At 48.2% G+C, this 27,907-nt stretch overlaps 1 protein-coding gene and 1 pseudogene across 2 annotated transcripts in view; both read left to right on the top strand.

Moving 5' to 3' along the window:
- Positions 1-27,907, top strand: part of SMURF2 (SMAD specific E3 ubiquitin protein ligase 2) — a 1,116,208-nt gene that overhangs the window by 427,393 nt on the left and 660,908 nt on the right. The window contains exon 4 of the mRNA XM_086930925.1: positions 10,776-10,909. Coding sequence (XP_086787051.1) covers positions 10,776-10,909 — 134 coding nt within the window. The remainder of the gene's footprint in view (positions 1-10,775; positions 10,910-27,907) is intronic.
- LOC147702273 (cofilin-1 pseudogene) lies at positions 11,421-14,146 on the top strand (annotated as a pseudogene). Its single transcript, XR_015297513.1, has one exon. The product of XR_015297513.1 is annotated as a cofilin-1 pseudogene (transcript).

The following is a 27,907-nucleotide window of genomic DNA, read 5'->3' as shown; positions in this document are numbered from 1 at the left end:
CTTGGTACTAGTGGTTATATACCTCTGTCAACATACTCCAAAAAAATGTTTTGCGCTCACCATGTTTTTACTGGATGCAATTTCCCAGGTATAGATATGGTATCACTAATAGGTGACAATTCACTCTAGCCCTCCTTTTATGATGATATATGTAAATAAATGTTGTGATATAGATGGTTTTTCTTTGCACAAGTGTCTACACACTTTTTAAGCCTAACCTAAAGAACTTGAATACAGTCACTACAATGGCTGTATACATATGATACAAAAATAATTTTTTTTTTTAACAATTAGGTTTGTTTGTATATACATATTGTCTTTAATCTATCCACGTGTCTTAAATATAAACATTGTAAATATGTGTGTTTTTGGGTCATGGTCTTCTGTCTTCTATTGTGATTAATTTGTATGTGTGAAATTTTAATGTATATTTATGTATATATATGTTTGTCGCTTTTTACAGCCCTGACGAAGTTCCACAAGGCAAATGGAACGAAACGCGTTGGCTGTGCCTGTATTTGACAAAAACTGTTAAATAAAGAAGAAGATATACAATATACTATTCTTCCTTTGGACTCTAATTGTGTGCACCTTCCATCTTATGTTTTTGTATCTCTGACTTAAACACCTATTGGTAGCAGGTGTAGGAAGAAGTTTGCACCATCCAGAATTTAGAACTATAGAACTAGTAGTGCTTGACCTGGTCTGCTGCCTTGACCTTTTGGAACTTTGTTGTGTGCACCTTCCATCTTATGTTTTTGTATCACTCACAAACTTATGTTTGAGCATTCACCTACACCTCCCCAGTCTCTTCCCACATTAGAAAATATGCTCCCTGTAAAGGTATGATTAATCCAACCCCAAACCTCCCCCTAAAAAAGTTACGAGTAAAGGGTGTAAGGGAAGTGACCTTACACTCGCTCAGCAAATTTTCACATAAGCTAATAGGTAAATAGAATGTGTATATTTGCTGAAACAAATTTGGGAATAAAGCATTTCTAGGGATCTGGTTTCTAGGCCTACTTTCTGTAAACTCTTGTGAATTCCTAAAAGTTTTAAAACGGCACTAATATAAAAGTGCCATTCCGCTAAGATTATTTTATTGTTTGTTCAGGCGCTCTTTAATTTGCGTGAAATGGTTACCGCCGACTCTTGCTTGCCTGCGGCCGCTCTTGTTTCCCTTTAAGCATATCTGCGGTATGTTCCTTCTTATTTGCGAGCGCTATCCGTTGTCGCGTTGCCATTGCTCCCAACCCCTCCCATTGTCCGTGTTAGGCACCTCCTTAGTAAGTGTATTTTCCGAGCTCTTTGTTTGTGTTAAAATAGCTCCATTCACAGCCATCTTGATTCCTTCCTGTTTCTGTCCCTGTATCTTTTGCAGTGCACGGCGCCGTAAAGGATCAGCATGAGCCTGGTGCGCTGCAGGCAGAGTGCAGTGTACACACACACACACACTGTGTGTTGTCTGATCACAGCGCCCTGCTGAAGCATTACAAACTATTATCGTTAACAAACAGTTGGCATCGCGCCTAGGTCTGGCCCTGGGGGCTGGCTACATTTAATGAGTCGAATCACTTTCAGCCCGGGCTGAGGTGCGTGACTGTCGCAGACGACAACCTACAACAGTTCATACATCTGAAGCAGGCCTCGAGTCGGGGGTACACGCGGGTGGACGTCGTCACTCCACTCTTTTCACAGGGTGGACGCCGTCCCCCTGCCAAGAAGCTGGGCCCCACAGAAATAAGCTGAACGCGTCCCTGTGTAATTTTCAGACGCCGGGACATGGTGAGCACGTGACCTCATGAGGTCATTTGCATATTAAGAAAAACCAAAGGTGGTGATGGACTGAGCGTTGACAATACAAACACTCACCCCCAGACAACTGATCTGGGTTTAATCCATCACCGTTCTTTAGCTCACTCCGCCACCCCAGTTCAGACATGGCCATATGCAAATCAGTCTGACCCTGTGCCTCATGGGAACAGTCCAGCCCGAACTGCCAAGCCATGTCTTCCCTGGACCGGAATCAAGCTTCCCAGGACCAGTTTCTGGCATTACAGCCGTCTTCAGCCGGAGTTACTTGACTCCAGTGGCAAAGTGAGCAAGGGACTCTCACGTCTGAGCATGCCCTGCCAACTTAGGGCGAACAAAGAAAAACCAAAGGTGGTGATGGACGGAGCGTTGACAATAAAAACACTCACCCCCAGTCAACTGATCTGGGTTTGATCCATCACCGTTCTTTAGATCACTCCGCCAGTTTGTGCTGTGAATAGATCATGAGTGGCGGGCAAATTAAACTTTTGTTTTCCTGTTCCTCCGCCGCTGTTTGAGTGTGAGGCTGGGATCCTTCGGTCCACATGGAACCTAATTGGCAATGCACTGCGAACGTTAACAAGCCTTTACAGCGTAGTTGACGCGCATGACTTGCACCCTGCAGGAGGCGTTTAATTTTTCTATATTGCCTGCCCCTCGAAGGATTTGTTGTTCAAAGCAGGCCCGCCGGAAAACAACAGTTACATGAAGGGAGTCCTCTAATCACAGAAAACTGCTGCCAGCCAGTGCGAGACGCTTGAGGAGAGCTTCTTGTGACTCGCTGTGTGCTCTGAGACAGCTTTAAACAGCAGCTGTAGCTCGCCATTCCCCCCACCATGGCCGGCTTTAGCGCTGGTGGCGTCCAGTGCGACAATGTTTAGTCAAATTGCAGCATAATAGCACAGTATGCACATAATTAACATGGTTTTCTTTTTAAAGAATAGGCATTGTGTTAAAAAAGCATGCTCTTATTTCAGAATGATGAAATATTATTTAATAAGTAATGTTAAACACCTTGGTCTTTTCTAATTCAGAAACCAGTTAACACTCACACTGCATTAGGAAAGGATATGTAAATAACTATACCCAAAAGTAATTTCCTAACCATGTGTAATGCAGCTTTATTTCACACTCACAATGAAGTAGGCCAGAGAAAATGTTAATAAATCGTGCTAGACCCGAAGGTATCAGAGCGCTTTACAAAAGGTTCCAAATAGTTGCAAGCTTACATCAGTTACATATACCAATGATACCAGTAAAAACATTTAAGGAGCATAGAAGAAGAGGAAAATGGAGTGAGAAGGGTAAGGGGGTAGGGGAGAAAGGGATAGGGTAAAGATACAACGGAGAGACGAAGGGGAAGTCTGCCCAAGGTCCAGCTGGGTAGGTGACAGCCGAGGGGGAATCCGCAGCTGTCTCCTTTTTAGCTATCGGGTAGCTCCACCGGGCATTGGTCAAATAGCTAGGGCTCCATGGTCGAGGGAAAGTTCGAAGAGTACATGGCCTAGCTCAGTGCTTGTGATTTCGAGAGACCATACATCTACTTTGCCATCATACTGGCCTTCATCCATTGCCAGGATCACTTCTGGGGCCATCCAATATGGTGTCCCCACAAAGGAATTGGCAGGAGATGCTATTGATGCTGATCCAAAGTGTGCAAGTTTCACCAGGTCAGGCTCCGTTAAGAGGATGTTTCCAGCTTTAATATCTCTATGAATCATGTTGTGTGAATGCAAATACGCTAGTACTTGAAGAGCACCATGGATAATTTTTATGAACTTCTAATAAGTCAGACGTGGATCCTAGGCAATATTCCATTACAAGCCAAGCTGTGGGTTCCCGTAGGTAGCATCCTTTGTATTCTATGCTGTTTTGGGTGCTGTATTCTTTGCAGGAAACTGACTTCCTTAATAATGTCTTGCCATTTCTCTGTGGACTGCTTTCCACTGTATGACATTTTCTTGATAGCAACCACCACATTGGTGCGTGCAAACCTTCCATATCCAATTTCCCGGAGATCAGAGAAAAGCTTCTCTGGATTATCCCGGAAGACAAGGTCTGCTATTTTTCGGTCTTTCAAGCTTCCAGCACGGTTGGTCGACGGCATCCTGCTGGGCATAGCGCTGCCTGACTATCTGGGTTTATAATTGTGGCATCAAGGTATGGTTCATCTGTGTGAACTGTGGGGTTTTTTTCCTGCTTGGACGACTATCTGGCCCAGCGCCGGGCTCGCAGACACGATTTTGTTTTCCGCTTAAAGTTGGGTTAGGAAAGCCAGGTCTCCGTGGCCAGTTGCCTACACAGGCTCCACAGGGCCCCTGCTGCTATACACTTGTGCTGGGTATCCTAATGATGTCGATTCCAGGCCATCTCCCTTACACTGCTTCTGTGGGCCCCTTGTCATGAAGCCTTTGTCCTTATTGCAGTTTCAATTTGTATGTCTATCTGTCACAGGCCCTCGCCCATCACACCACCAGACGTTGCATCCCTTTACTGAGTAATCACACCTTGTTGGTTATCATGCACAAGATGAAATCGTTTTCCACATAGAACCTAAAACAATAACAATACCTTACAACTACACACACTACAAGGTTTAGCTAGCTATCTATTTGAGTTAGCACTTCAGCACCCCACATAGGGCTAGTTAGTGCCCACCGAAATGCTATAATACAATACAATTAAACAATAGTACATCTATATTTTTTTCTGGCAGCCAGCCAATTTGGTGATAGTAAGAGGTTGGGGTGGATCTATAAAGAATGTACAGGATCGTTGTTGCAAAGGATAGGAACTTGTCCAGTGATAAACTAGTGAAGGAGGCTAACAAGGTGGCTGTTGCAATAATCTAGTTTACTCTCTATAAGTGCAGAGAGAGTTATATATATATGAAAGGGAATGTAGAATGGCGTTTGCGAATATAGAGTATTTGGTAGCAATGGCTGTAGTAGTAATAAAGGTTTCATGTTCAAGGTAGGGTTGAAATGTACACCAAGACTTCTGCCAGAGAAAGTTGGGACGAGAGTGTCTATAGTAAAGTGTTAGAACCGAGGTCCCAAGGGCCATTGACTCCAACACTGTAGCTTGGCTCGAGGCAGGTAGGCACGCTCGAGGCTATGTGTGAAGTAGTTGCGCAGTATACTCTCACACTGATGCAATAAAACACACACAATAAAGAGACACCACTCCCATTTCATTGATTAGAACAAGTATCTTTATCCACCTTTTAGTCGGGGTTGAAAACGTGAGGCTCGCACCGAATGCATGGTAAATGGGTTTTGGTTCCTTTAGGTCAATGCAGGCAACAATTCCTAGACAGATAGTCAATACAGGTAATCATTCTAAGGCAGATAGGCACTACAGGTAATCATGCTTATGCAAACAGGCACTACGGGTAATCCTGCTTATGCAGATATTCTCTACAGGCAGCAATGCTCCTTCAGGTATAACATTCAGATAACAATTCTCTTGCGGATACTCAATATGAGGGACAATTCTTAAGTAGAGATTCAATTCGGGTTCAGAGGGGGCATCTCAGCAGGGGTGCATGTCCCAGACAGTTATTACTAGTGTCTGAGGGTGTTTGACCCGGCATTCCGGCCCCAGGAGCCCCCAGGGCTATCCCTGCTGTCCGTGGGCAGGGGCCTCCGCGTGGGCGTAGGCCCCTGACCTCTCTGACTGCACTGTCCCTGCGAGGGAAGTTCAGCCTCCAAGGCTGCGCCGGCTCTGATACGCGCAGGACGCCTCCTCCCCGGTTAACCCGCTCCTGACTTCACTTGGGGCTTCGACCCGGGGAGGCGGATCGGCACGCTGGTGTCTTCGGGCCCCCTGCTACCAGGAACCTGGCCTGTGGACTCCAGGGGCTCCCACACTTCTCGAAGCCCCTTTCGCTGGTGTTCCTCGGACCTCCAGTACGGCTCCCGGTCCGAGCCAATCTGAGCGCGGCTTCCTGGGGGCGCGGCCGATGGCACAGCCGGCACCCCGGTTGCCTAGCGACTCTCTCCTTCACGTGCGATCTCAGTGCTGCCCTGGCAAGAACCGCGGCGTCCCTCCCTCTGCTTCAGGGGCCACGGCGGTGATCTTGACCACAGCGTCTTCTTTCGTAGCGCTGCCTGGGCTGCGGCTGTGAGTCCAGCACAACGACTCTTCCCCTCCGCTTCAGCACTCGCCCCAGCGGCCGGGATCTTGGCTCACCACAGCGCGCTAACACAGCGCTCCGAATTACTTGCAGGGTTTAGGTTACCCAGCGATACACCAGCTCAGCGCTTCACATTAGCTGCGAGTTCTGGGCATTCATCGCTTTGCGGAATCAGCGATGGGGTTCACTGGCAGGTTTTGGGGCTCACAGCGCTTGGGGACAATGCAAAGCTCTGGTAGTTCAGCGCTTAGCTGGCACAGTGCTTTTCAGTACCTCAAAGGGAGGGGGGGCCAGCAGCAGCACAGCACTTCCCAGTCTCAGCGCTGGTAATGGATTGCAGGCATTAGTTGCAGGGGAAGAGATTATGGTAGTCCTGGGCAGGCTCACTGGAGCTGGTGTTCCTGGTTCCCCTCAAGCAGGGCAAGGTCAGCAGGCCGGCAGGGTAACTCATCTGACTTGGGGCAGCAGGCCCTAGGATCAGTCAGCCTCAGTAGTGTAGCAATCCCCCTAGCTCAGCAGCCTTCACTCCGGCGGAGGGTCCCCAGATCCAGTGGTGTAACTGACTTGTCAGGTTTACCTCCTTTACTTTTTATACCCCTAGGTCAGGTGACCCTACAAAAAGGCAGCAAGTTTTGGCGCCAACCTGGAGGGTTGGAAGGTTCTAGAGGAATCTGGGGACTCTGTGGTGTCTGTCTATGGTGACAAGAGGCAGGACGGTCAAGGCTACAGTAGCATTAAGTCCCAGCCTTATCCCAACTACTAGTGCGCAGATAGGACTATGGCCTCACCGCAGTAGCAGGGGCTTGTGGCAAACATGTTAGGAGAGAGCACCTGCACCTCAGCACTGTTCAGCAGCGGTAAGGCGCCCAGAGTCCTATGTCCAACAAAAATGGCAGTTAGTAACGAGGCAAAAAGGGAAATAGGATGTAGGGGAAGACCACCCTAGGGCTGACCGGTCTAACATAAAGGAAATAAGGATTAGAAGAAATGGGGGGCTGATTTATCCCAAAAATAAATTGATGTAAAAGTGTTAAAATTGGAATGAAAGCTTTGTGTATCATCCGTATAAATAAAATAAAAAAAATGATGTAGTTACTTGTCCTAGGGATGTGGTGTTGAGGGTGAAAAGCATATAGCCTGAACCGAACCTTGAGGGATGTCGTATGGCAGAGTCGTTGATGCAGAGAGTAATAAACCTGACCCTCATGGAAGACTTCACATCCTCCCGCTTCCTGCTTCTTTCCCACCTTATTCAGGCTCCACACTTCGTTGAATAGGAAAGGCTGGGAGGCATGATTATCATAGGACTAGGAGGGTGTAATAGCCATGCTGATGTTAACTAATTAGCCATGCTGATGCTAACTACTTGATAAACCTGCCCTAAACCCATCCCTATCAGCCTTTTTGGAAGTCAGCTGGATCAGACAACAGCAAGACGGGCATTACCCCTGGAGGGAAAGGGTAAGGTATCGATGAAAGGGAAGGGAAGAGGGGCATGACCAGCAAAAGAGTATGAGGATGTAATAGCTATCCTAATGCTAACGAATTGACAAACCTGCCCTACACCTCTCCCTTATTGGAACTTAGCTAGATCAGTAAAGCAACAGCAAGAGTGGCAATACGACCGGAAGGAAAGGTGCTTCCCATTCCATTCCATCCCCTCGACAGTCCTGCTTCTCGAAAACAGAAAACCTACGCCCTGCAGTAGGTGTGACCAGGGTTGGAGATGGAAGGACCTGCTGGGATGGTGGGGCACACAGACGTAAATGAAACGGTTGACACATTCAAAAGTTCATGGAAATATATATCTTTGACTTGTTGAGGTGAAAATATTGTAGCCATTCAAAGTGTTTCATAAATCCAGAAGTAATTATAATTTTAAGTGATTTCTTGGTTTAAGCGATGTGTATTCAGAGACATCTGCAGTATTCATTTCATATACTGTCTAATCATCGATTTATTTGCAACTGTTCTGGTTTGAAATTAAATAATGCAAAGAATTACAAAGAGAAAATATTGTAGATATATTTTCACTCCATTTATATTCCAGTGCAAAGTTTAGACGAAGAAAATTAGTGCGAATGGGACTGTTCAAGACAAATATATGTTTTAATGTTGGGTGAAGGAACAACTCGAGGCATGTGATGCTGGCAAGACGTAGCAGGCCGATATGACTTGCAAACGTCGGAGAAACGTAGTTGACTCCTGCGCACATAATTATCACCTCTTGGAAGATTTTGCACTGTCAGTCAAAAATTGTTTTTTCACGAAAAAAAGAATTTTTTCCCACATGTTTGTCACCTTGAATTCGTGGAGGTTTATACGTCTAGAAAAGGAAGTAAATTGAGATTCACTCTCCAACCAATTCCATAAGCAACACTGTTCATGTTACCCTTACATGAAAATGTTTTCGATTACGAGCTGCTGGTAATGCTGCCTTTTTCACCTTAAAGTCAGATGAATTACTTATTCTTGTCACATACACATTTAAAAAAAAAACAGTGTATTCGATTTTTTGTGGCACTCCATTATTAGCTGTGGTATTGTAAATGCATCAATACATAACAAGCATTGGCATAGCTAATAGGTCTCGCTTTTGGGACCTTATAAGTAGTTAGTTATGCAGCACAATATCCTTGGTATAACAACAACAACTTTTGCATGGCGAAACACTTATAAGGTCCTAAAGGCGAGACCTATTGGCTATGCACAGCTCCCTGGTCCCGAACTTGGCTCGCCGATTATAAAAATGAAAACATACATAGAATGCAATAGAGAGCAATTTTATTGTACATGAAAATTTAGGTCTGCGATTTTTGTGACTCCAGCAAACATTGAAAATGTAACCTGGGAAACACTTACCTGCTGCAGAAGAGATGTGAATTTATTAGACCTAAATTTAAGGACGTATTCAACTATTTCTTTTAAAAAAACAGCCCCATCTGCTGCGTCAGCACACATGAGCGTGCGCCAAGGTCGTTAATATTCATGCAGCATTTTGAATATTCTGCCCGTAGCACGTTACCTATTGATATATTGAATCATTGTTTGAATTCTGTGATGCTTGATGCCAAAGAACGGCGCTGGCAGCGACAAACCAGTCAAACGCATTAATGAACCAAGATGAAAGGCATTTTACATTAAACAGAATCGAAGGAACAAAGTTCACATAATTATGGGACAGGGTGAGTTAGGGTTAAAAGGACAGGAATCCGGAAACACTATCCGATGATTACTGGTTCGGTAGCAGACGTGCATAATTGCAAAGGCTGAAGACAAAACAAAATAGCTACCAAGTGTGGCCAATGTCATGAGGCACCTTCCTCCAGCTCTTGCCTTTTGCAACATCACTTTGCACGACTTTGGGACTACTCGGCCAAATGACATTTTACTATTCAGGCGCTCCCTTTCTCTTAGCAACAAGGCTATTACTGAGGCCATTTCCAGGGCAGTTCTCTGTTATCTTTGCTCGTGTGCTCGAAGGCAGATCAAATGTCTGAAACCTCTTTAGATATAACCCTGAACGTTTTTGGAATTGGTTCTCGAAATACCAGAAGCAACACTACAAGTCCCAGGATGCTCCATGATGTTGGCTAAAAATAAAATATAGACTGAATGCGTCACCTAAGAAACCTGCAGCATCTGCAAGCAAATATTGAGCTCGACATGGACAATGCTTACGTCGGGGAAGTTGATGGTAAAGAGTGGTCTATCCCATAGCTCTCTGACAACCCCATAAAATCCTAGCAGACTAACCGCTTTTCACAATAGATTTCTCTCTCTCTCTCCACACAGAAATAGTGCAAGTATTTTCCAGAGCTACTGGCTAAATAACATTTTGGTTGCTGGAGCGCTCTTCTTTGATTTTAAATTACGAACATTTTGATATTTTTTTTTGGGTAATTTGATTTCGTGCTTAGATATCACGCTAAAACTGCTCTCTACCGTACCTATGGAATAGCTGGATTTGTCTGTTACATCCTCCGTGATGGGATTAAATGAATTAAGATCGAATACAACTTGTTTATCTGTTGTTAAAGATAAGCACGAGGAGGGACGAAGGGAATGTGTGAAGGCTGGAAAAGCCAGTGAAAAAGAAGGGTCTGATTGTGTGAAGGCCAGTAAAATGTGGTTGGGAAAGTGAAAGTGATCGCGCGCTGAGAGCGATGCGCTTAATGAGCATGACGAGGGTGCTCGTAAGTGCGCGCGCGCGCGCGCGCGTAACCGTAAGCTCTAGGCCGCCACAAGCAAAAGCGCGTGGTAGCATTTTCTGAAGCCCACATACTAAAATTCTCGCCAGAGTAGCGCATGCGCTGGCTCAGGCGAGACCTAAAAATTAACATCCTTCATATATTATAATTCATACTATCAGAAGTTCAAGACAAGTTTAAACATGTGGTTTTATTTGTTCAAAAGCTATACGAAATAGAATACCAAGGTCTGGGAGCGCGTTATGGTAGCTCAGTGGACTAATGCATCCTCTGCAGGGATCTGTTTAATCCTAGCAGGTCCACACAGCCCTTGCAACATCTGAGTTTGATTAAAAAAAGAGAAAAAAAAGTGAATTTGGTAATAATATGCTTTAACTCTCAATAGACTCAACACACCCTCATGGGTTGAACATGAGTTCTAGGAGTAAGTCTGTTATAAGGCAGTTTTTGAACTTGCCAATATGAAGTCTTAATTGTCGCCACATTTTACCACGCTAGTAATGCTGCCTGTCATGAAAGTTAACAGTATTCTACCTTCTTAAACGTCATAAAGCATTGGTAAGATTAGCAAATAAAAGTTCTTATTTATTTAACTTTTTACTTTCATCCTCTAGATATATCGGGAAGTCTGATTCAATCACAATCAGTGTTTGGAATCATAAGAAAATCCATAAAAAACAGGGTGCCGGATTCCTGGGCTGCGTGCGTCTCCTTTGCAGTGCAATCAATCGCCTCAAAGATACTGGTTGTAAGTAGACGTTTGCAACTTTCACAAATGATAAAGTATGATTCCTGAATAAGTGCACTTTAAGAGTGCAGTTTTCCATTTTGACTGCTGAAGTTTGATATATCCCATCCACTCTGCATTTGTTTCTTTGTGTACGATGCACGATGATAGTTGTAAAGGTGCAAAAATGTTATCTGAAATCTTCAAGTTTTTTTAGTTTAGTTTGCATAAGATCACGCTGTTTTCGGAAGAATACAATAGTCTAAGGTTGTGGACTTCTCTGCCTCCAAGTAAACTTTATTGTTTTTATATAGCACAGCATCGACATTTTTCCACTGCCCTTAGGGCCTGGGTATAGAGCAATGGCAGAAAAGTTAACCAGAGCAATAGAATGTGTTGTGTGGTGTAAAAATCTACACTGGCTCACCTTTGACTGTAACTGTCCTTCAGTTATTTCGATCTTGATTTAGCAGTGTGAAACTATTTTACATCTACATGAAGTGCACGATTCCACCATATTGTGATTGGACTTGGATTAGGATTTCGATGGAAGTACCATTTTCTGAGAGAATGGCACTTAAGCAGCATGTAGAATTCCTATTGTGTGTCTTCTTAGATCTGCCTTGTTATGTACAGGACTTTCTTTTGCTCCTTCGTTCTCGGTAAAGAGGGCCTGTATCGCAGAGGTCAACTCTGCACTAAATAGGCTCTAAAGAACCTGATTTGGAAATATTAACTTTCAGATCTTCTTAAAGTGCAGAGACGATCAATAGTGTTAAGCTTTGCAATAACATGCATTTCTGCAGGTAGAAGCTTGGATTTTTACAGTATTTAAATCACTACTGCATCATGGGTGAATGGTCTGTGAAGGCAGGAATTAGGGGTAATAGCTATCTGAATGACAAGTAGTGGCAGACGATTGAATAAGACCTTCTAATTACGAATCAGTGCAGGATTGTAACAGCTTGGTGAAGTTGGTCAATCCAGTTGCTTAGTGTTCTCCGATAAATGGACTTGCTTTTGAGAGTTTGCATCTAATTTGTATGCCCACTTTTCTACAACTGGGCCTGGTTTACCAAACTAATGATGGTACTCCCCTGCTGGTCATATGAGCAGCGCCATTGTGATAAGTTGCCAAATTCGTCAGACTCCACAATTGTGCATCAAGAGCTCATTTGTCAATTTTTAGGTCTCAGCTTAGAGACGCGTGAAGCGCGTTCTCGGCAGAGAACTATAGCAATCGTTTCAGCCGACAAAGGGAGACGAGAGCTGGGCACGCGACCAGCATTCTGAATGGGAGAGGGAGCGACAAGAGCTGGCCACTCGCGGATTTGGTCGCACGCACGCTCACGGCGCCAGCGTCTCCGCCGCGCGCCGATGACTGCTCTCTTCCTGGCCGGCTTCACGGAAGGCAGCATGCTTGTCTCTTGTTTGGCTTCGACAGCCCCCGAGAATGTCTCCATGATGCCTGAGGTGTGGTCCCTCCCGCAGAGCCCGAACGCAATGAGCCTCGTTCCAATAATAGTTGTGATTCCTTTACCTAATGGACGCAGCACGAGACAGGCACAGCCTGTACCCCCGCGTATTCCTTTTATCTTAATGGCAAAAGCACTGTTGCAGCCGTATCTTATAAACATCCTGAATAAAAAATGCTCCCCCAGCAAACTGTTCATGGAAAAACAAATCTATAATAACTCTGAAGTATTTACTAAATACACTGGAATGAGTCCTGATTTGAACACCAAAGTGACGTGATAAACTCAAAGTGGAAGTGTAAAAACAACGCAGATGCAAATGTTGTCCTATTTTAAGGCCTCTTTTCTACTTGTTTATAACTCGAAGAGAGGGCGGTGTAAGAAGCACAATCTATGCATCAAACTAAGAATCAATGCAGCAGGACATCTGCATGCCAATCCCCAGTGCCTCTTCCGGCTTCCTCCTTCCACGTGCTCGTGTGTTTGGTGTCTGCAAAGCTGCTTCACTACAACTTCCTTCACAATTAATGCAACTTCTGCACCACATCCTGCCAACTGGATCCCATCTAAGGATATCCAATTAGGGAGACCACGTGATCAGCCCAGGATCACATCATTAGGTAAACTGGAGAAGCCAGGATTCAAACGCAGGTCTGATGCTGAACTCCTCACTGCAGCCACCAGACCTATAAAAATCCTCCCTTGTTTAGTCTCCCTGTGCTCTTCACCTGGTGTAGACAAAAGAACGAGAACATGTTGTGTTGTGTCAGGTAAATCTAAAGTGCCCAAGTTTGTAAACTTTCTATCAGGCTCACTACTCTAACAGTGCTGCCGTTCAACCACAATGCTTGGGATCCTGCTGAATGTTTGTTGGAACTCTTGAGCTCCCCTTAACAGATGCTAATTTCAATTCACAATAATAGCAGGCAAATTTGTTTCAAAAAGAACCATTTGAGGCCCGAATACTCTCTCTAAATGAGTGATTTCACACATTCTGTTTGCTCACTCAGGACCGAGAGAAGCAGGGGGTCCTAAGACTTGCTTGATACAATATGGGGACTTTTAAGGAAACTAAGTGTCAGTATGCAAAATCCCACTCTGCTGGCCACTGCTGGAAAACGATAAAGTTCTACAACTTTTGAAGTCTGGGTACAGTAGACCGTGACAGGACGTTCTTCCCTCTCCTCCAGGCATTACCTGCAACCGGCCTCCCCAACCTTCTTGAGCTGCATGGCTTCCGGTATTTCCGTAGATGATGACATCATCGCTGCGTTCAATGAGATGAAGGTGGGGAAACACTCTACTCCAGAAGAAATTAAAAAGAGGAAGAAGGCGATCATATTCTGCTTGAGTCCGGACAAAAAAAGCATAATCATTGAAAAAGGAAAGGAGATCCTCGTAGGCGAGTGTTCTTCGGATGAAGATGTATACAAGACCTTCATCGACATGCTTCCAAAAGACGATTGCCGCTATGCCCCTTTTCGATGCTTGTTATGAGACCAAAGAAACCAAGAAGGAGGATCTGGTTTTTGTCTTCTGGGCTCCAGACTGCGCTCCTCTGAAGAGTAAAATGATTATGCTAGCTCCAAGGATGCAGTTAAAAAGAAGTGTACAGGAGTCAAGCAGGAGTATCAGGCCAACACCTACGAAGATGTCCAAGATCAATGCAATTTGGCTACAAAGCTTGGAGGTCAATCGGTGATCAGCTTTGAGGGCAAACCCATAGGAAGCAGTCACCGTGCCAGTTGCTGAAGGAGCTTCCACCTTTGTCTAGTGCTATACATTTTTTTTTTGGGGAGGGGGTGCTCAGGAGGCGGGTTTAACGTCTGGTCAGCTAGTTCTTATTCTCCTTATCTGTACATTCCCTTTGAGTGTGAAGAGCTTGATGCCCAATTCTAATTGAAACACTACAAAGCCAACCTTCAGTATGTACATGATTACTGCCCAAACTATTTGCCAAACTGTTGTAACTTAGTGTAAAATCTACATATTACTCCAAGCTTTGGTTTCCCAGAGGGTTGACAGCTGACAAATGGCGCAGTCTTAAATTCCATATCTTAATTTGTTTGGCACGTTCCAAATTTTTTCTGAAGTCTTTGCTCATTCCACTTGAGGGAGATATTCCTTTGTACTGTGGAACAATTGGATTTTATTCTGTCAGTTAAAATAAAATCTTATCACAGCCCTCTATCTCTGTGGTACTATCGGGGGTTTTCTCAAGTGCATTTCAATTTTGTTTTGGGAACATCTAACAACGTATTCCTTTAGTGCGACTTCCTCCTAATCACCCCATAAACTCATTTAGTGAAACTTTGCATAGGGACAGAATTTAAGCAGTCTACCTTCCCTAAATTGCTTCTACATGAAACCAGCTCCCCCAACCTAAAGTCCCAGCCACCAATGAACATTGACCTTAAGGAGAATGAGAAAGCACTTTCCATCTGTTGTAATGAACTTAATAAAAAAAATGTACTGGATATTTGTTTTTATAAATGGATCTCTTGCTTAGAGGGGCATTCTTGGGGGTTGAGGTGATCTTAAAGATTTCTTCCCTGCCTCCCCTTCGGCCTCCTTCACAGCTAACTGCACAGACGATCCTTCTTTATCTAAGCATCAGGGGACTTGCATCTCATTTGAACCGAGTTGGTTTCCCGAATAACTCATTCCTCTTCTCTGGGGACGCCGCACCGATCACTGCGTATAAGGAATTGAAAGATTTCTAACCACATACCACTGCTGACAAGCTAGTCAGGGGCATCTTTCCAACCTCGAGTCCATTTCTGAGCCTCCCTAAATGCCCCCTTCCCCAGCTCCACTCCATACATGGCCCAAATCATACTTAAGGCACACAATGCGCCACTGCTTGTGGGTGCCCCGTCTGGCACTAAGCCACATTTCAACTCGGAATAGATGCGGACATGCACTCTAATGTGGCGTAACAGTCAGATCTGCCGACTTTGGAACTGGAGAAACAGGTTCGCGTCTCTGCGTCATCTCAACATCCTGTGATTCTGGGCAAATCAATCCTCGTGCCTACCAAAACATGAATGTATACTTGTCTAACGCAACTGGCGCTTATGTAAATCCCTCTATATCTTCGGGAGGAGTTCGCGCAATATAAAACTGAAAAAAAACTTCGCAAGCTTTTCGTTTCTTGAAAGAGCAATATGAATAGGCATACTTCGGAATCGTTTCTAGTATGCTTAATTTTTATGGCGCTCTTCCCAAACTATCAATCTCCTGCAAGTTAACATTGTATTTTGTGATACCTCGCCCATTCTTTTTAAGCGATGATGGCCCAGTTTGTTTTATTTTCTACTTTGGTTCTTCACTCTGTGTTTTGGCAGTAGCGGGAGAGATTTACACGCTGTTTGGTAAAGAAAACTGTAGCGCTACTGACACCTAGTGGCTCAGTGATATAGTTACAAAGACGCGTTGCCGAAATCCTCATATATTCCGGTTGATAAAATAAGGTTTTTTGGAAATCTCACTGAAACTTCCTAAGCAAAAGTACAGTTGCGTCTTTCAAGTATGGCATGAGGTTAAAATGAAATGAAACCTTAACGCCTTATAGGCTGTACTCACACAATGTACATCATTCTCATTGCCGACACTCTGACCTGATAACGACATTGAGGCATGAACGTGACAATGATCAGCCGCGTGGCTTCCAGGGGAGCTGATAATTGCTTTATTGAGCGGCCCCAGGGAGCGCACAGCCTGGCAGTTTAGCGCTGGCCCGCCGCCTCTATTATTTACCCTAATGCCTTTGATTCAGTGCTGGTGGGGAGGACGGCGAGGAGGTGGGGTACATAGTCGCAGCCTTTTGTGCACCTTCATTTTCTGACCCTCTCTCCCCACTTCCTCTCTTCTCGAACTTCTCTTCCCCTCCCCATTCTCCCCCTCCTCCGTACCAATAATTTCCCTCCCTCTCTCCCCCGCTCCTTCATCTGCCCTCTCCCTCACACCCCCGCCACCCCTTCTCGTTCCCTCAAGATGGCCGCAAGGAGGGAGTAAGAGGGGCGAGCTCTGGGTCAAGGGATCACTATTTGGTCTAAATCCCGACCGGAGCAACCCCAGCACCCCCTCCCCCCCCCGGTAATTAAAGCCGGCTACCTCCGGCTGACTCCGGGACCTGGAAAAAAACGTCAGACGGGGCAGCCTGACCCGTCGAAAAGGATCGGCTAGAAGGACGCAAGAGTCCTCACAACCTCCTGGTCGGTCCCTGCTCCGGAGCGCCGCCCCGCACCCCCAAACCGCAAGCAGTGAATGCCCCCCCCCCCTCTCTCACCTGGGGGTTAAGCAGCAGTAGAGAGCACGCTAGAGACGGTTCCAACGGGACACCCGGGAGCGGTGCCGAGCCGCAAGTGGAAGTGCCTGCAGGCAGTGGAAACGAAGCGACGCATCCGCATCACCTAAGCAACACAGTTTGGCATTGGCGAGAGGCGGCAGACCTCACGTTCAAAAGACGAACCTCGCACCGGTCTCAATGACTATCACCGGCTGGGCTACCTGGCCCCAAGATGGCCGACCGCCAACAACTACAATCCTATAAAAGTCACAGGTGAGCCTAAAAAACGGAAAAGGTCCCCTGCTCCACGAGACCGCTGCCGCAGCGAGCGGTCCCTAGGGACATCCTACAGGGGCGCCTCCCCATGCCCCCCCACGCTAATACGTAACACTCGCTCTCACCCAGGGCTGCCTGACCCTAAGATGGCCGCCACCCGGGACATCACTGTAGCAAAGAAAATGGACCTGATTCTCCCGTTCTAACCCTACTCTTGGACCTGACTCAACCTCAATATTTGAGCAGGGCTCATGGATCTGCTCTACCTATTTCAGACTCTTTTACTAGCTTCAAGTCTTTAACTCTGGTAAGTTAAGTTCACTCCGGTCTCGACCTCAATATTGGAGCAGGGCTCAGGGACCTGCTCTACCTATTTCAGACTCTTTTACCTGCTTCTAGACTTTAACTCTGGGAAGATAAGTTCACTCCGGTCAGCTAACTGAGCAGGGAAACCAGGCTGATTAAGACACTAACATCAGCGTAGCGTATCGATCTCTCCCAGCCTAGGGACCTCAGAGGCCCTAAGTGACAGTGCCTCCCACCAGTACCCGCAGTAGACCACTCACCTACTATATTCACCCGGCCTCTCTCTCCAAGGGACACCTGTCCCCCACCTTATTCAACAACTCGCCCGTCTTCCTATGCCACAGCTCGCCCCGGGGCATGCTGACCACCTTTCCCTGACTCCTTATATCCCCAGAACCCCGGCGCTAACCCCCTACTCCACTGGACAGCACTCCCCTACCCCCCTCGTGAAAACTGACCACACCCCGCGCAACCATCCCCGTTACACTATTCCCCTGGCGCATTCCGGCTACCTCTACTCCGCTTCTACCTCTACACCGATCCTATCCCTTTCCTACCCCGGAGGTCTTGCCTCCCCCTCAGCCCAGCTAAGATGCCACCGACCGCTCAACCAGACACGCATCTCTGCCCCTCCTCTAATCATCTTTCTCCTCAAGGGCAGAACACCTTCGCTATAACATTCCCACACAGCCGCTCCTTCAAAGCAAAAAAACGCTTCAAACACAATATAATTAGGCTACACCCCGAAACGCTAGTCGTCGACACTTACCACTGCACAACCAGAGGACAGAGGAAAATGGACCTCATTTTCCACACCAACAGACCTGACTTCTGGGCAACCATCTTTTACTCATCCCTCCCCGTCTCCAAAACTGCCTTCACGAACATAATCGCAAACTAACTATCGCCCCTCTGACCCAACAGTCTCTGACCGGAGACATCTCCATCACCATCTATGAGAATGGCACCATTCTAATTCAGGCGAAAGACGAGAACCTAGAGTTCTTCGATTCTCTCTTCCCCACACTTAAGATGGCCACTATCCATTACCCCCACAAAATCACCCCCTCCCCATCTATTAGCTCCGTACAAACTCCCAGTCCTAAGAGCATATCCCCGCCACCCCGACATCCCCTCACTACTCTACTCAGTCACTCCACCAATCAGACGTTACCATCAGCCCTAGCCCCCCCCTATTTCACAACTCCCGTCCTCCACCTCTCACTCCCAACCCCCCAATATTCAGCCATCCTCTCATCCCCAAAGGACCTTCAACCCCTCTCTCCCCAGCTCCCAAAGCACCCCTAGCTACCAATCCTCCGCCCTTTGAGATCCACCCCAGTTTCCCCAACCTTCCTTGCTCTTCCACTGTGCCAAACCTACGCCCTCTCCCTCCCCAGCTCCCCCTTTCCCCCTACCCCGGTCGTCCCCCCCCATCACTCCCTTACTTCCAGTATTCAGCCCCCCACTCATCCCCAAAGGACCCCCACCCGCCCCTCTCCCCAGTTCCCAAACCACAACTAGCTCTCAGCCCCTTCCCCTTAGAGATCCCCCCCCCCACAGAGATCCTCCCCTCCTCTCCCCCTCACCCGAGATGTCGCATCGCCTCGACCTTATTGAGGCGCAGATCGCGACCCTGATCCTAGGCCTGAAGGAAACCCTATCTGACCTAGGGAATCTCCAGCTCCCCTCCCCTCCGTCCCCACCACTCCACATCCCTCCTCCTCCCCCCTGGAATGACTATCCTAACACCATCCAGGCTCATCCACACCCAGGTTCCCTGCCTCCTCGCACTAAGGACCTGACGGAACCACGAACAATCAATCCCAGAAGAATTATAAACTCCCTCTCCCCCCAGGAAGTGAGCGCACTCGTCGCCTCGTACGAACTCCCCCTGAACCAGTCAGCCCAGGACCCACTCACAAACTCGACTCTCACCTCTTCGATACAAGTCATCACCGGAGTGGGTAGAGACCTCCCCGCCCACCGTAGAGCCACTAGACCTCCACCCTCTCTTTCCTCCATACCCAGAGCCAAGCCTGACAAGATAAAAGCGAAAGAAGACCCCCCCCCATGAACTGTATGCTCATCAACAGCCGGTCCGCAGTCAAACATGCAACGGAAATAGCCGAAGCCATCCTCTCCCATGACCTGGATGTAGCCTTCATCACGGAAACATGGCTAAACACCCTATCCCTCCCCATTCTGGACATGCTGGTCCCACCCGGTTTCTCAATCATCCGCAAAGACAGGCCCCTACACAAAGGTGGGGGGCATAGCAATTATCCACAAAAATGACCTCTCCATCTCCGAAGCTCCCTCCGGCCTGTACAGTTCCTTTGAATGCCTGTCAGTCAACAGCAAATCTCACTGTCAGAGCTCACGTCAATGCCATCTCCTTTACCATCCCCCAGGCAACTCCAACGAATTTAGAACTCAGCTGTCGGATCTCATCACCCAATCAGCACTTAACAGCGACGACAGTTTAATTCTAGGCGACCTCAACCTCCGATGGAACGAATCCAATAACCCGCTGATTCAATCTCTTAACACCCTTCTGCAAGCCAACGATCTGATCCAACATTGCTTGGAGGAAACGCACTACAGAGGAGCGACACTGGATACCATCATTGCGAACAAAAATGCAATCTCGATTGATCACATCATGTCGGTGGATTGGTCAGACCACCACATCATTCTCTTTCATATGATTCAGCCGACCCTATCCCTCCCACCCACCCAAGCCCCGCCTAAGTGGGTCAGGAACACTTCCAGAATCCCCTGAGACAAGCTAGAAGAAGGTCTCGGCTCACTCCTCCCGAACACAACGGAGTCCCTCGCAACCTCGGATATCACCTCGCTCTATCATTCCAACCTGGAGCTCGCCCTGGATCAGACGGCACCTTTGAAACTAAAAAAAACCAGAAGGATCCCCTCCAGGTCTTGGTTCTCGACTGACATTAATGAGGAAAGAAGACATCTAAGATCCTTGGAAAGAACCTGGAGGACCAACCCCACCGCCCTCCATCGGGACCAACTCCAGACAGCTCGCAAAAACTATTCTACCCACATCAAAACCAAAAAGTCATCCTTCTTCTGCTCCGCCCTAGACAATGCCAAAAACCGCCCCAAAGAACTCTTCAACATCATCAGGAACCAAACTTCCATCCTTAAGGCAGCCAACCTAGTAGCATCCAAAAGCCTGTGCGAAAACTTTGCAAGTTTTTTCAATGAAAAAATCGCCAAAATTGATGGCTCATTCAGCACGAGTCCTACACCCAACCACAACCCCCCTGTAACCCCGTCTATCCGCAGGTCATCCTTCCAGCTGATTAAGGAAGAATTGATAAGCAATCTTATCATCGCCGCCGCTAAACCCTCATCTCATTCCCTCGATCAACTGCCCTCGAGACTGACAAAGGATTTGAAGCTCACTCTAGCCCCTTTTTGGGCCAAGATCATCAACAGCTCCTTGAACGAGGGCTTCATCCCCGACTGCCTTAAACTAGGTCAAGTCACACCACTACTAAAAAAACCTGGCCTTGATCTCATTGACCTGAACAACTTCTGCCTGGTCTCGAACCTTCCGTTCCTAGCCAAAATTCTTGAAAGATGCGTGCTGTCGCAATTAACCCAACATCTTGAAAATTCTAATCTATTGGACCCTTACCAGTCAGGGTTCAGGAAGGGCTGCAGCACTGAAACCGCAATCCTAAATGTCCTAAATGAGCTGCACACGTCACTCGACTCCAACCAATGCAGCCTTCTCATCCTCCTGGACCTCTCAGCCGCGTTCGACACTGTGGATCATACCCTCCTACTTAATGCCCTCCGAGAGAGAGCGGGCATCGAAAAGACAGTCCTAAAATGGTTCTCCTCTTTTCTCAACAACCGAACTCAAAAAATAAAGATCAACAGCTTCGAATCTGACCCCCTCCCGGTCAGCAGAGGAGTCCCTCAAGGGTCAGTACTCTCTCCACAACTCTTCAACATCTACATGGAACCCCTCACCTCACTTCTAAGAAACTCCAACATCCCCTTCCACCTTTACGCGGATGACACACAACTATATTTGAAAACTACCTCGATAGCAGACATTCACAGACTAAATGCGACACTCATGGAGGTCCAACCACTTCAAACTGAATGAAGAAAAAACAGAAGTTCTCCTAATTTCGAACAAAGATGAAAACCCACACATAGTGGAATGGCTCAAAGCCTTAAATGCTCTCAATGTCTCTCTGTTCGAGGCATGTGGGCTGCTGAATTCATATCTGTGCATAGATCGCCGCCTAGTGTTGGGTCCGGATGATTGCACGTTGTTGTCCTGGAAGAGTCTTCGAAGTATCACGAGATAGGTGGCTCCTCCCCTGGACTACAGTGCGCATGGGCATCGACTCCATCCCCAAATTGTTTTTTTCCGCCATTGGGTTCGGATGTGTTTCGGTTCCCTCTGTCGGAATCGATAGTTGTTTAACTTTCTTTACTTGAGACCAAAAGGTCTTTAGGACTCGCGTCGGTATTGTTTATCGTTCGGGTTGGTTATTCATCGGCTCCGAACACCTGCTGCCCTTCCGCGTGCTATCGGCGCGGACGGGCCTACACGACGCTCCAGACTACTTCATCATGGAACGAAGTTCATTTAAGAGGTGCCCAGTGTGTGCCTCAAAGTACCCGCACATCGATGTGCACCCAGTGTGCAACAAGTGCTTGTCACCGGACCACGACGAGGCCAAGTGTATGGCCTGTTCCAAGTTCCGGTCGAAGAAGACTCTCAAGCTACGACGGGCCGCTAGACTGCAGGCCCAGAGCTCGGCACCCCCTCCGGCGAACATCTTCGAGGAGGATGTTGAAGACGACGCCATCCAAAATGTCTCGGACTCTAACCCGGCGTCAGAGGTCGAGGAAAGCTACGACGCGGAAGATGAGGAGTTCGAGGAAGTCGTCGAGGAGGTAGGGGACGACGACGGGGCCATTGCCACCGTAGAGGATAGCTCGGAGGAGGAGCTTCCTCACAATGACTCCGGGGCCGGCCACCATTATGAGGCCCAGGTCGAGGGATCGCCTTCGGGCCTTACCCAAGACCTCGATACCCGTCCCACGGCTCCGCCTTCCGGCCCGGCCACGGACATTGGTGCAGCACCGCTCCAGGTGCAGAAACTGAAAGTGAAACCATCGGTATCGACGCCAACAGTATCGAAACCGAAAGGGCAAGTCGCACTGGTTGGATCTAAGGCTTCGGAGGCCTCGGCGCCGAAGAAATCCAAGATGGCTGTCGAGCTCAAGAGCCACGCCAAAATGGCCGATCCGCAGACTGCGGTGTCGAAGCCGAAGGCGAAGGCGCCCGACGCGGCTGCGTCGGCGCCGAAGTTGGTCGACGCTCTCAAAAGTCGCGTCGATTCCAAGAAGGTCAATGACCATAAGAAGGCCCCGAAGAAGCGCCAGGACGACCCCAAGTCTCTGGCTGCACCGCTTCCGGTTGACAAGGCGAAGGGGGGAGCTGTGTCGGCTCCGAAGACTGCGGCCTTGGTCGCCGACCCTAATCCGGCTTCGGAGGACTCTCTCGAGCCGGTCCGTCCCTCTGCTTCGTTTACCAAGAAGGTCACGGAGTCCCTTCAGCGTATTCGGGAGGGGGCCGCGGAGGTCGAGCCAAAGAAGACTGTGTCGCTCAAGCCTCTGCAGAAACCGGCGAAGGCGCAGACGCCGATTCTTTTCACGCTACCGCCTAGGACGGCGCCGAAGGCTTTCACTGCGAAACCTGGGACCGGAGTGCCCTTAAAGTTGGCTTCGACGCCGAAGGCATCGTCGGTGGTTCCAAACCCACAACACCAACCACTGGCGGAGGAGGAGCGTCGAGAGGTGGTCATCGACGCCAACACAGGCAAGCTGTCTCTCCTTAAACGGAAGATCACGCCGGAGCCAGCGTTGGAGCACTTCCACATCCCACTTAAAAAGAAGTTGGACTCTGCGGGTACATCTACCCCTATGGAGCCTGTATCTCCGCAAGGTCAGGAACTCTCACCCACTCATTCCAATGCTGGGGAGGGTGATGGAGAAGACGAGGATGAGTATGCTTATCCAGTTTACTCGGACTCAGAGGATGTCACTGAGCCATGGTCTGCTGGGGGAGACCCTGGGGACCCCCATTCGGGACACAAGCCACAACTTTTTGCTGCAAAAACTTCCCCGACAGAAGACTCTGCGGCCTTCAACGCTCTAATTGAAAGGGCTGCAGCCAATCATGACGTCGACCTCCATGCAGACCCAGTGGATGTCGATTTTCTTTTTGACACTTTCTCAGTGGCTGAAAAAACTGTCAAGACACTGCCAATGCTCAAAGGAGTGTTAAAGCATGCGCCAGAGGTTTTCAAGGAGCCCACCCGGGCAAGAGTCATTAATCCTCGTATTGACAAAAAGTACAAGGCAGCGCCCACTGATCCGACGTACATCAAAGGACAGTTGCCGCTAGACTCTCTGGTTGTCTCCAACGCACGTAAACGAGCCAACTCACAGACCACGGGTGATGCTCCTCCCCCAGACAAGGAATCAAAGGTGTTTGAGGCATCAGGGAAACGTATTGCTGCGCAGGCAGCCAATATATGGCGCATATCCAACACGCAGGCGCTACTTGCACGCTACTACAGGGCACACTATGACACTCTAGAGACCCTTCTACAGCACTTACCAGATCAGTACAAGGAGGCTGCTGAAATGTTGATTCAGGAGGGAAAACTTATCACTAATGCCTCAATTAAGTGTGCTCTAGATGTAGCTGATACCGCCTCACGCGCAGTAAACACTAGCGTTCTACTGCGCCGACATGCATGGCTCAGAATCTCAGGCTTTAAACATTCAGACTACCATCCTAAACCAAACTGTCAATCCTGACCACCTGTTTGGGCCAGAAGTGGATGCCACCCTCGAAAAGATGAAAAAAGACACTGACACTGCTAAATCTATGGGTGCCCTGCAGTCCCAGCAGTTTCGGGGTGGTTCCTTTCGCCGCTCCAATAATAGAGGCACCTCGAGGGGTCAGGCGTCCCAATCCACGCAATTCTATAAAAGTAACACCCAATCCTCATATACCAACAAGGGTCGGGGTGGATACCGTGGCAACAACGTCAAAGGCAGAGGGCGTGGAAATAACAGCTCCAGGTCCTCCACCGCCAACAAACAGTGACGCCTTGTCACTGCCCCCCGACCACGCAACACCGGTCGGGGGGGAGACTCCAGCAGTTCCTGCCCGTGTGGAAGTCCATCACCACGGACAGGTGGGTCAGATCTATTATCCAATACGGTTATTGTCTGGAGCTCACATCCACTCCACCCAACATACCTCCAAAAAGCCGTCCTATGTCCGGCGAGCACTTGCACTTGTTGCAGCAAGAAGTCAACGTCATGCTGCAAAAAGGGGCAATAGAGCTCGTTCCACTGCAAGAAAGGGGTACAGGTGTTTACTCCCTGTACTTTCTCATTCCAAAGAAGGACGGATCCCTCAGGCCCATCCTAGACCTCAGACCTCTCAACTTATACATTCTGTCAGAGCATTTCCATATGCTCACTCTGCAGCAGGTTCTCCCACTGCTTCGGCAAGGGGACTTCCTGGCAACTCTGGATCTCAAGGATGCATACTTTCACATTCCCCTGCATCCTTCTCACAGAAAGTACCTAAGGTTCACCATTCAGAACCAGCATTACCAGTTCGAGGTTCTGCCTTTTGGGGTCACCACGGCGCCCAGGGTCTTCACGAAGTGCCTAGCAACGGTGGTGGCGCATCTAAGGCGTCAAAACATCCACGTCTACCCTTATCTGGACGACTGGCTCATTCAGGCGAAGTCGAATCAGCAGTGCGCCGACCACGTGTCCCACACTATTCAACTTCTGCACGATCTGGGGTTCTCACTGAATTACCCAAAATCCCATCTCCAGCCCGCCCACATACGGCAGTATCTGGGGGCGACAATAAACACTCTGGCGGCCACTGCGCAGCCGAATTCAGTGAGAATCGACAGCATTCAGTCGCTGGTCCAAAGATTCAGACCTCAGCACTCGCTTCCAGCAAGAGTGTTCATGCAGTTGATAGGCATGATGGCCTCCTGCATCTCCATTGCCCCGCACGCGAGACTACATATGCGCCCGCTTCAGGAGTGCTAAGCACGTCAGTGGACTCAGGCTCACGGGCAATTGACAGACCTAGTGTTGGTGAGCGGTCGGGCATACAACCTCTGCATTGGTGGAATCCACAAAACCTTTGCAAGGGCCGACCGTTCCAGGAGCCTGTGCCACAGATTATCCTGACTACGGACGCTTCTCTTCAGAGTTGGGGAGCGCATGTACTCCATTACACAGTGCAGGGACTATGGACTCTACAGCAAAAGAAGATGCACATCAATGTGTTGGAACTGATGGTGATCTTCATGGCCTTAAAGGCGTTCAAAGTACATCTGTGCAACAAGGTCGTGTTGATCCGGACGGACAACATGACGGCCATGTACTACATTCAAAAGCAGGGAGGAACACACTCTCCGCAGCTGTCTCAACTGGCTCAGAGCATGTGGAAGTGGGCCATTCAGAGGGACATCTTCCTCATGGCAGAACACCTCCCAGGCAAGGACAATCAGATGGCAGACCTGCTCAGCAGGCACAGCCACCAAATGCACGAGTGGGAGATACATCCATCAGTACTCCAGCCGTACTTTCAAAGATGGGGTCATCCAGAGATAGACCTGTTCGCCACAAGGGAGAACGCAAAATGCCAAAGCTTTGCCGCCAGGTTCCCACACCCGCAATCGCAGGGCAATGCGATATAGATGAACTGGTCAGGCAAATTTGCGTACGCTTTTCCCCCAGCACCCCTGATACCGCTGGTGGCACGCAAACTCAGGCAACACTCGATGACTCTCATCCTGGTTGCTCCAACGTGGGCTCGCCAACCATGGTACACCACGTTTCTAGAACTGTCCGTGGTACCGCATCAAAGGCTTCATCTCACACCCAGCCTTCTGACGCAGAGCCATGGCGACATTCAGCACCCGGATCCGCGACAGCTCAACCTGGCGATCTGGCTCCTGAGGTCCTAGAGTTTGGCTACCTTAACCTTCCTCCCAATTGCATGGACATCATTCGGGAGGCAAGAAAGCCCACTACTAGAGCATGTTATGCGGCCAAATGGAAGCGGTTTGTCATTTATTGCGCAAACCACAACATTAATCCACTTGATGCTTCCATTCAGAACATCATCTGTTACCTGTTCCATCTATACCAGTGTAATTTGGCATATACTTCCATCCGCATTCACCTGTCTGCGATGGCCGCATACCTCCAGAATAGACAGCACCTTTCACTTTTCAAAGTGCCTGCTATCAAAGCTTTTCTGGAAGGACTCAAAAGGGTCATTCCACCACGGACCCCACCAGCTCCTGAATGGAACCTCAATGTGGTTCTTACAAGACTGATGGGTCCTCCCTTTGAGCCACTACATTCTTGCGAACTTCAGTTCTTGACTTGGAAAGTGGCTCTCTTAGTGGCAATGACATCGCTACGGAGGGTTAGTGAGCTGCAGGCCCTCACAATCCAAGAGCCATTCTTCCAGGTTCATGCTAACAGGGTAGTGCTCCGCACTAACCCTAAATTTCTACCCAAGGTTGTGTCTCAATTCCACTTAAACCAAACAATTGAGTTGCCGGTGTTTTTTCAAAATCCTGAGTCACTGGCGGAGCGGATGCTCCACACCCCTGACGTTAAAAGGGCCCTAATGTATTACATTGATAGGACCAAGGATTTTAGAAAGACTAAGCAGCTTTTCGTTGCTTTTGCGTCACACCACAAGGGTAACGCTATTTCCAAGGCTGGTATTGCTAGGTGGATCGTGAAATGTATTCAAATCTGTTATGCGAAAGCTAAACGCACTCTTACAATTCCACCGAGAGCCCACTCCACCAGAAAGTTGGGGGCCTCTATGGCCTTCCTTGGAAACATTCCCTTAGAGGACATATGTAGAGCAGCCACATGGTCTACCACACATACATTTACTAAACATTACTGTGTAGACGTGCACTCCAAACAGCAGGCAGCTGTAGGGCAGGCTGTTCTCAAGACACTTTTCCAAACTGCTGCAGCTGGCACGGGCGGCCGCCGCTAATGGAGGGACTGCTATGTATTCTATGCACAGATATGAATTCAGCAGCCCACATGCCTCGAACTGCAAATGCTACTTACCAGTATGCATCTGTTCTTGGCATGTAGGACTGCTGACATTCATATCGCCCGCCCTCCTCCCCGGCGCCTGTAGCAGCTGCAGGGTTTACATATCATTTCATGGCATGGTCATCATTCACAAGGTTCACTCCATCTCGGCCACAATGGCCAAAAACAATCTGGGGATGGAGTCGATGCCCATGCACACTGTAGTCCAGGGGAGGAGCCACCTATCTCGTGATACTTCGAAGACTCTTCCAGGACAACAATGTGCAATCATCCGGACCCAACACTAGGCGGCGATCTATGCACAGATATGAATGTCAGCAGCCCTACATGCCAAGAACAGATGCATACTGGTAAGTAGCATTTGCATTACTCTCCGTACGATTATGCGTTGGCTCGAATCCCACCGCTGCCACCAATGTTAGACTGGGACCCTGAGGGTCGGCCGAGCAAGGGGGAGAGGCCTCC

Source organism: Lissotriton vulgaris, chromosome 7 (assembly GCF_964263255.1).
Source record: "Lissotriton vulgaris chromosome 7, aLisVul1.2, whole genome shotgun sequence".
Classification (NCBI taxonomy): Eukaryota; Metazoa; Chordata; class Amphibia; order Caudata; family Salamandridae; genus Lissotriton; species Lissotriton vulgaris.
This window is presented reverse-complemented; position numbering and strand designations above follow the sequence as displayed.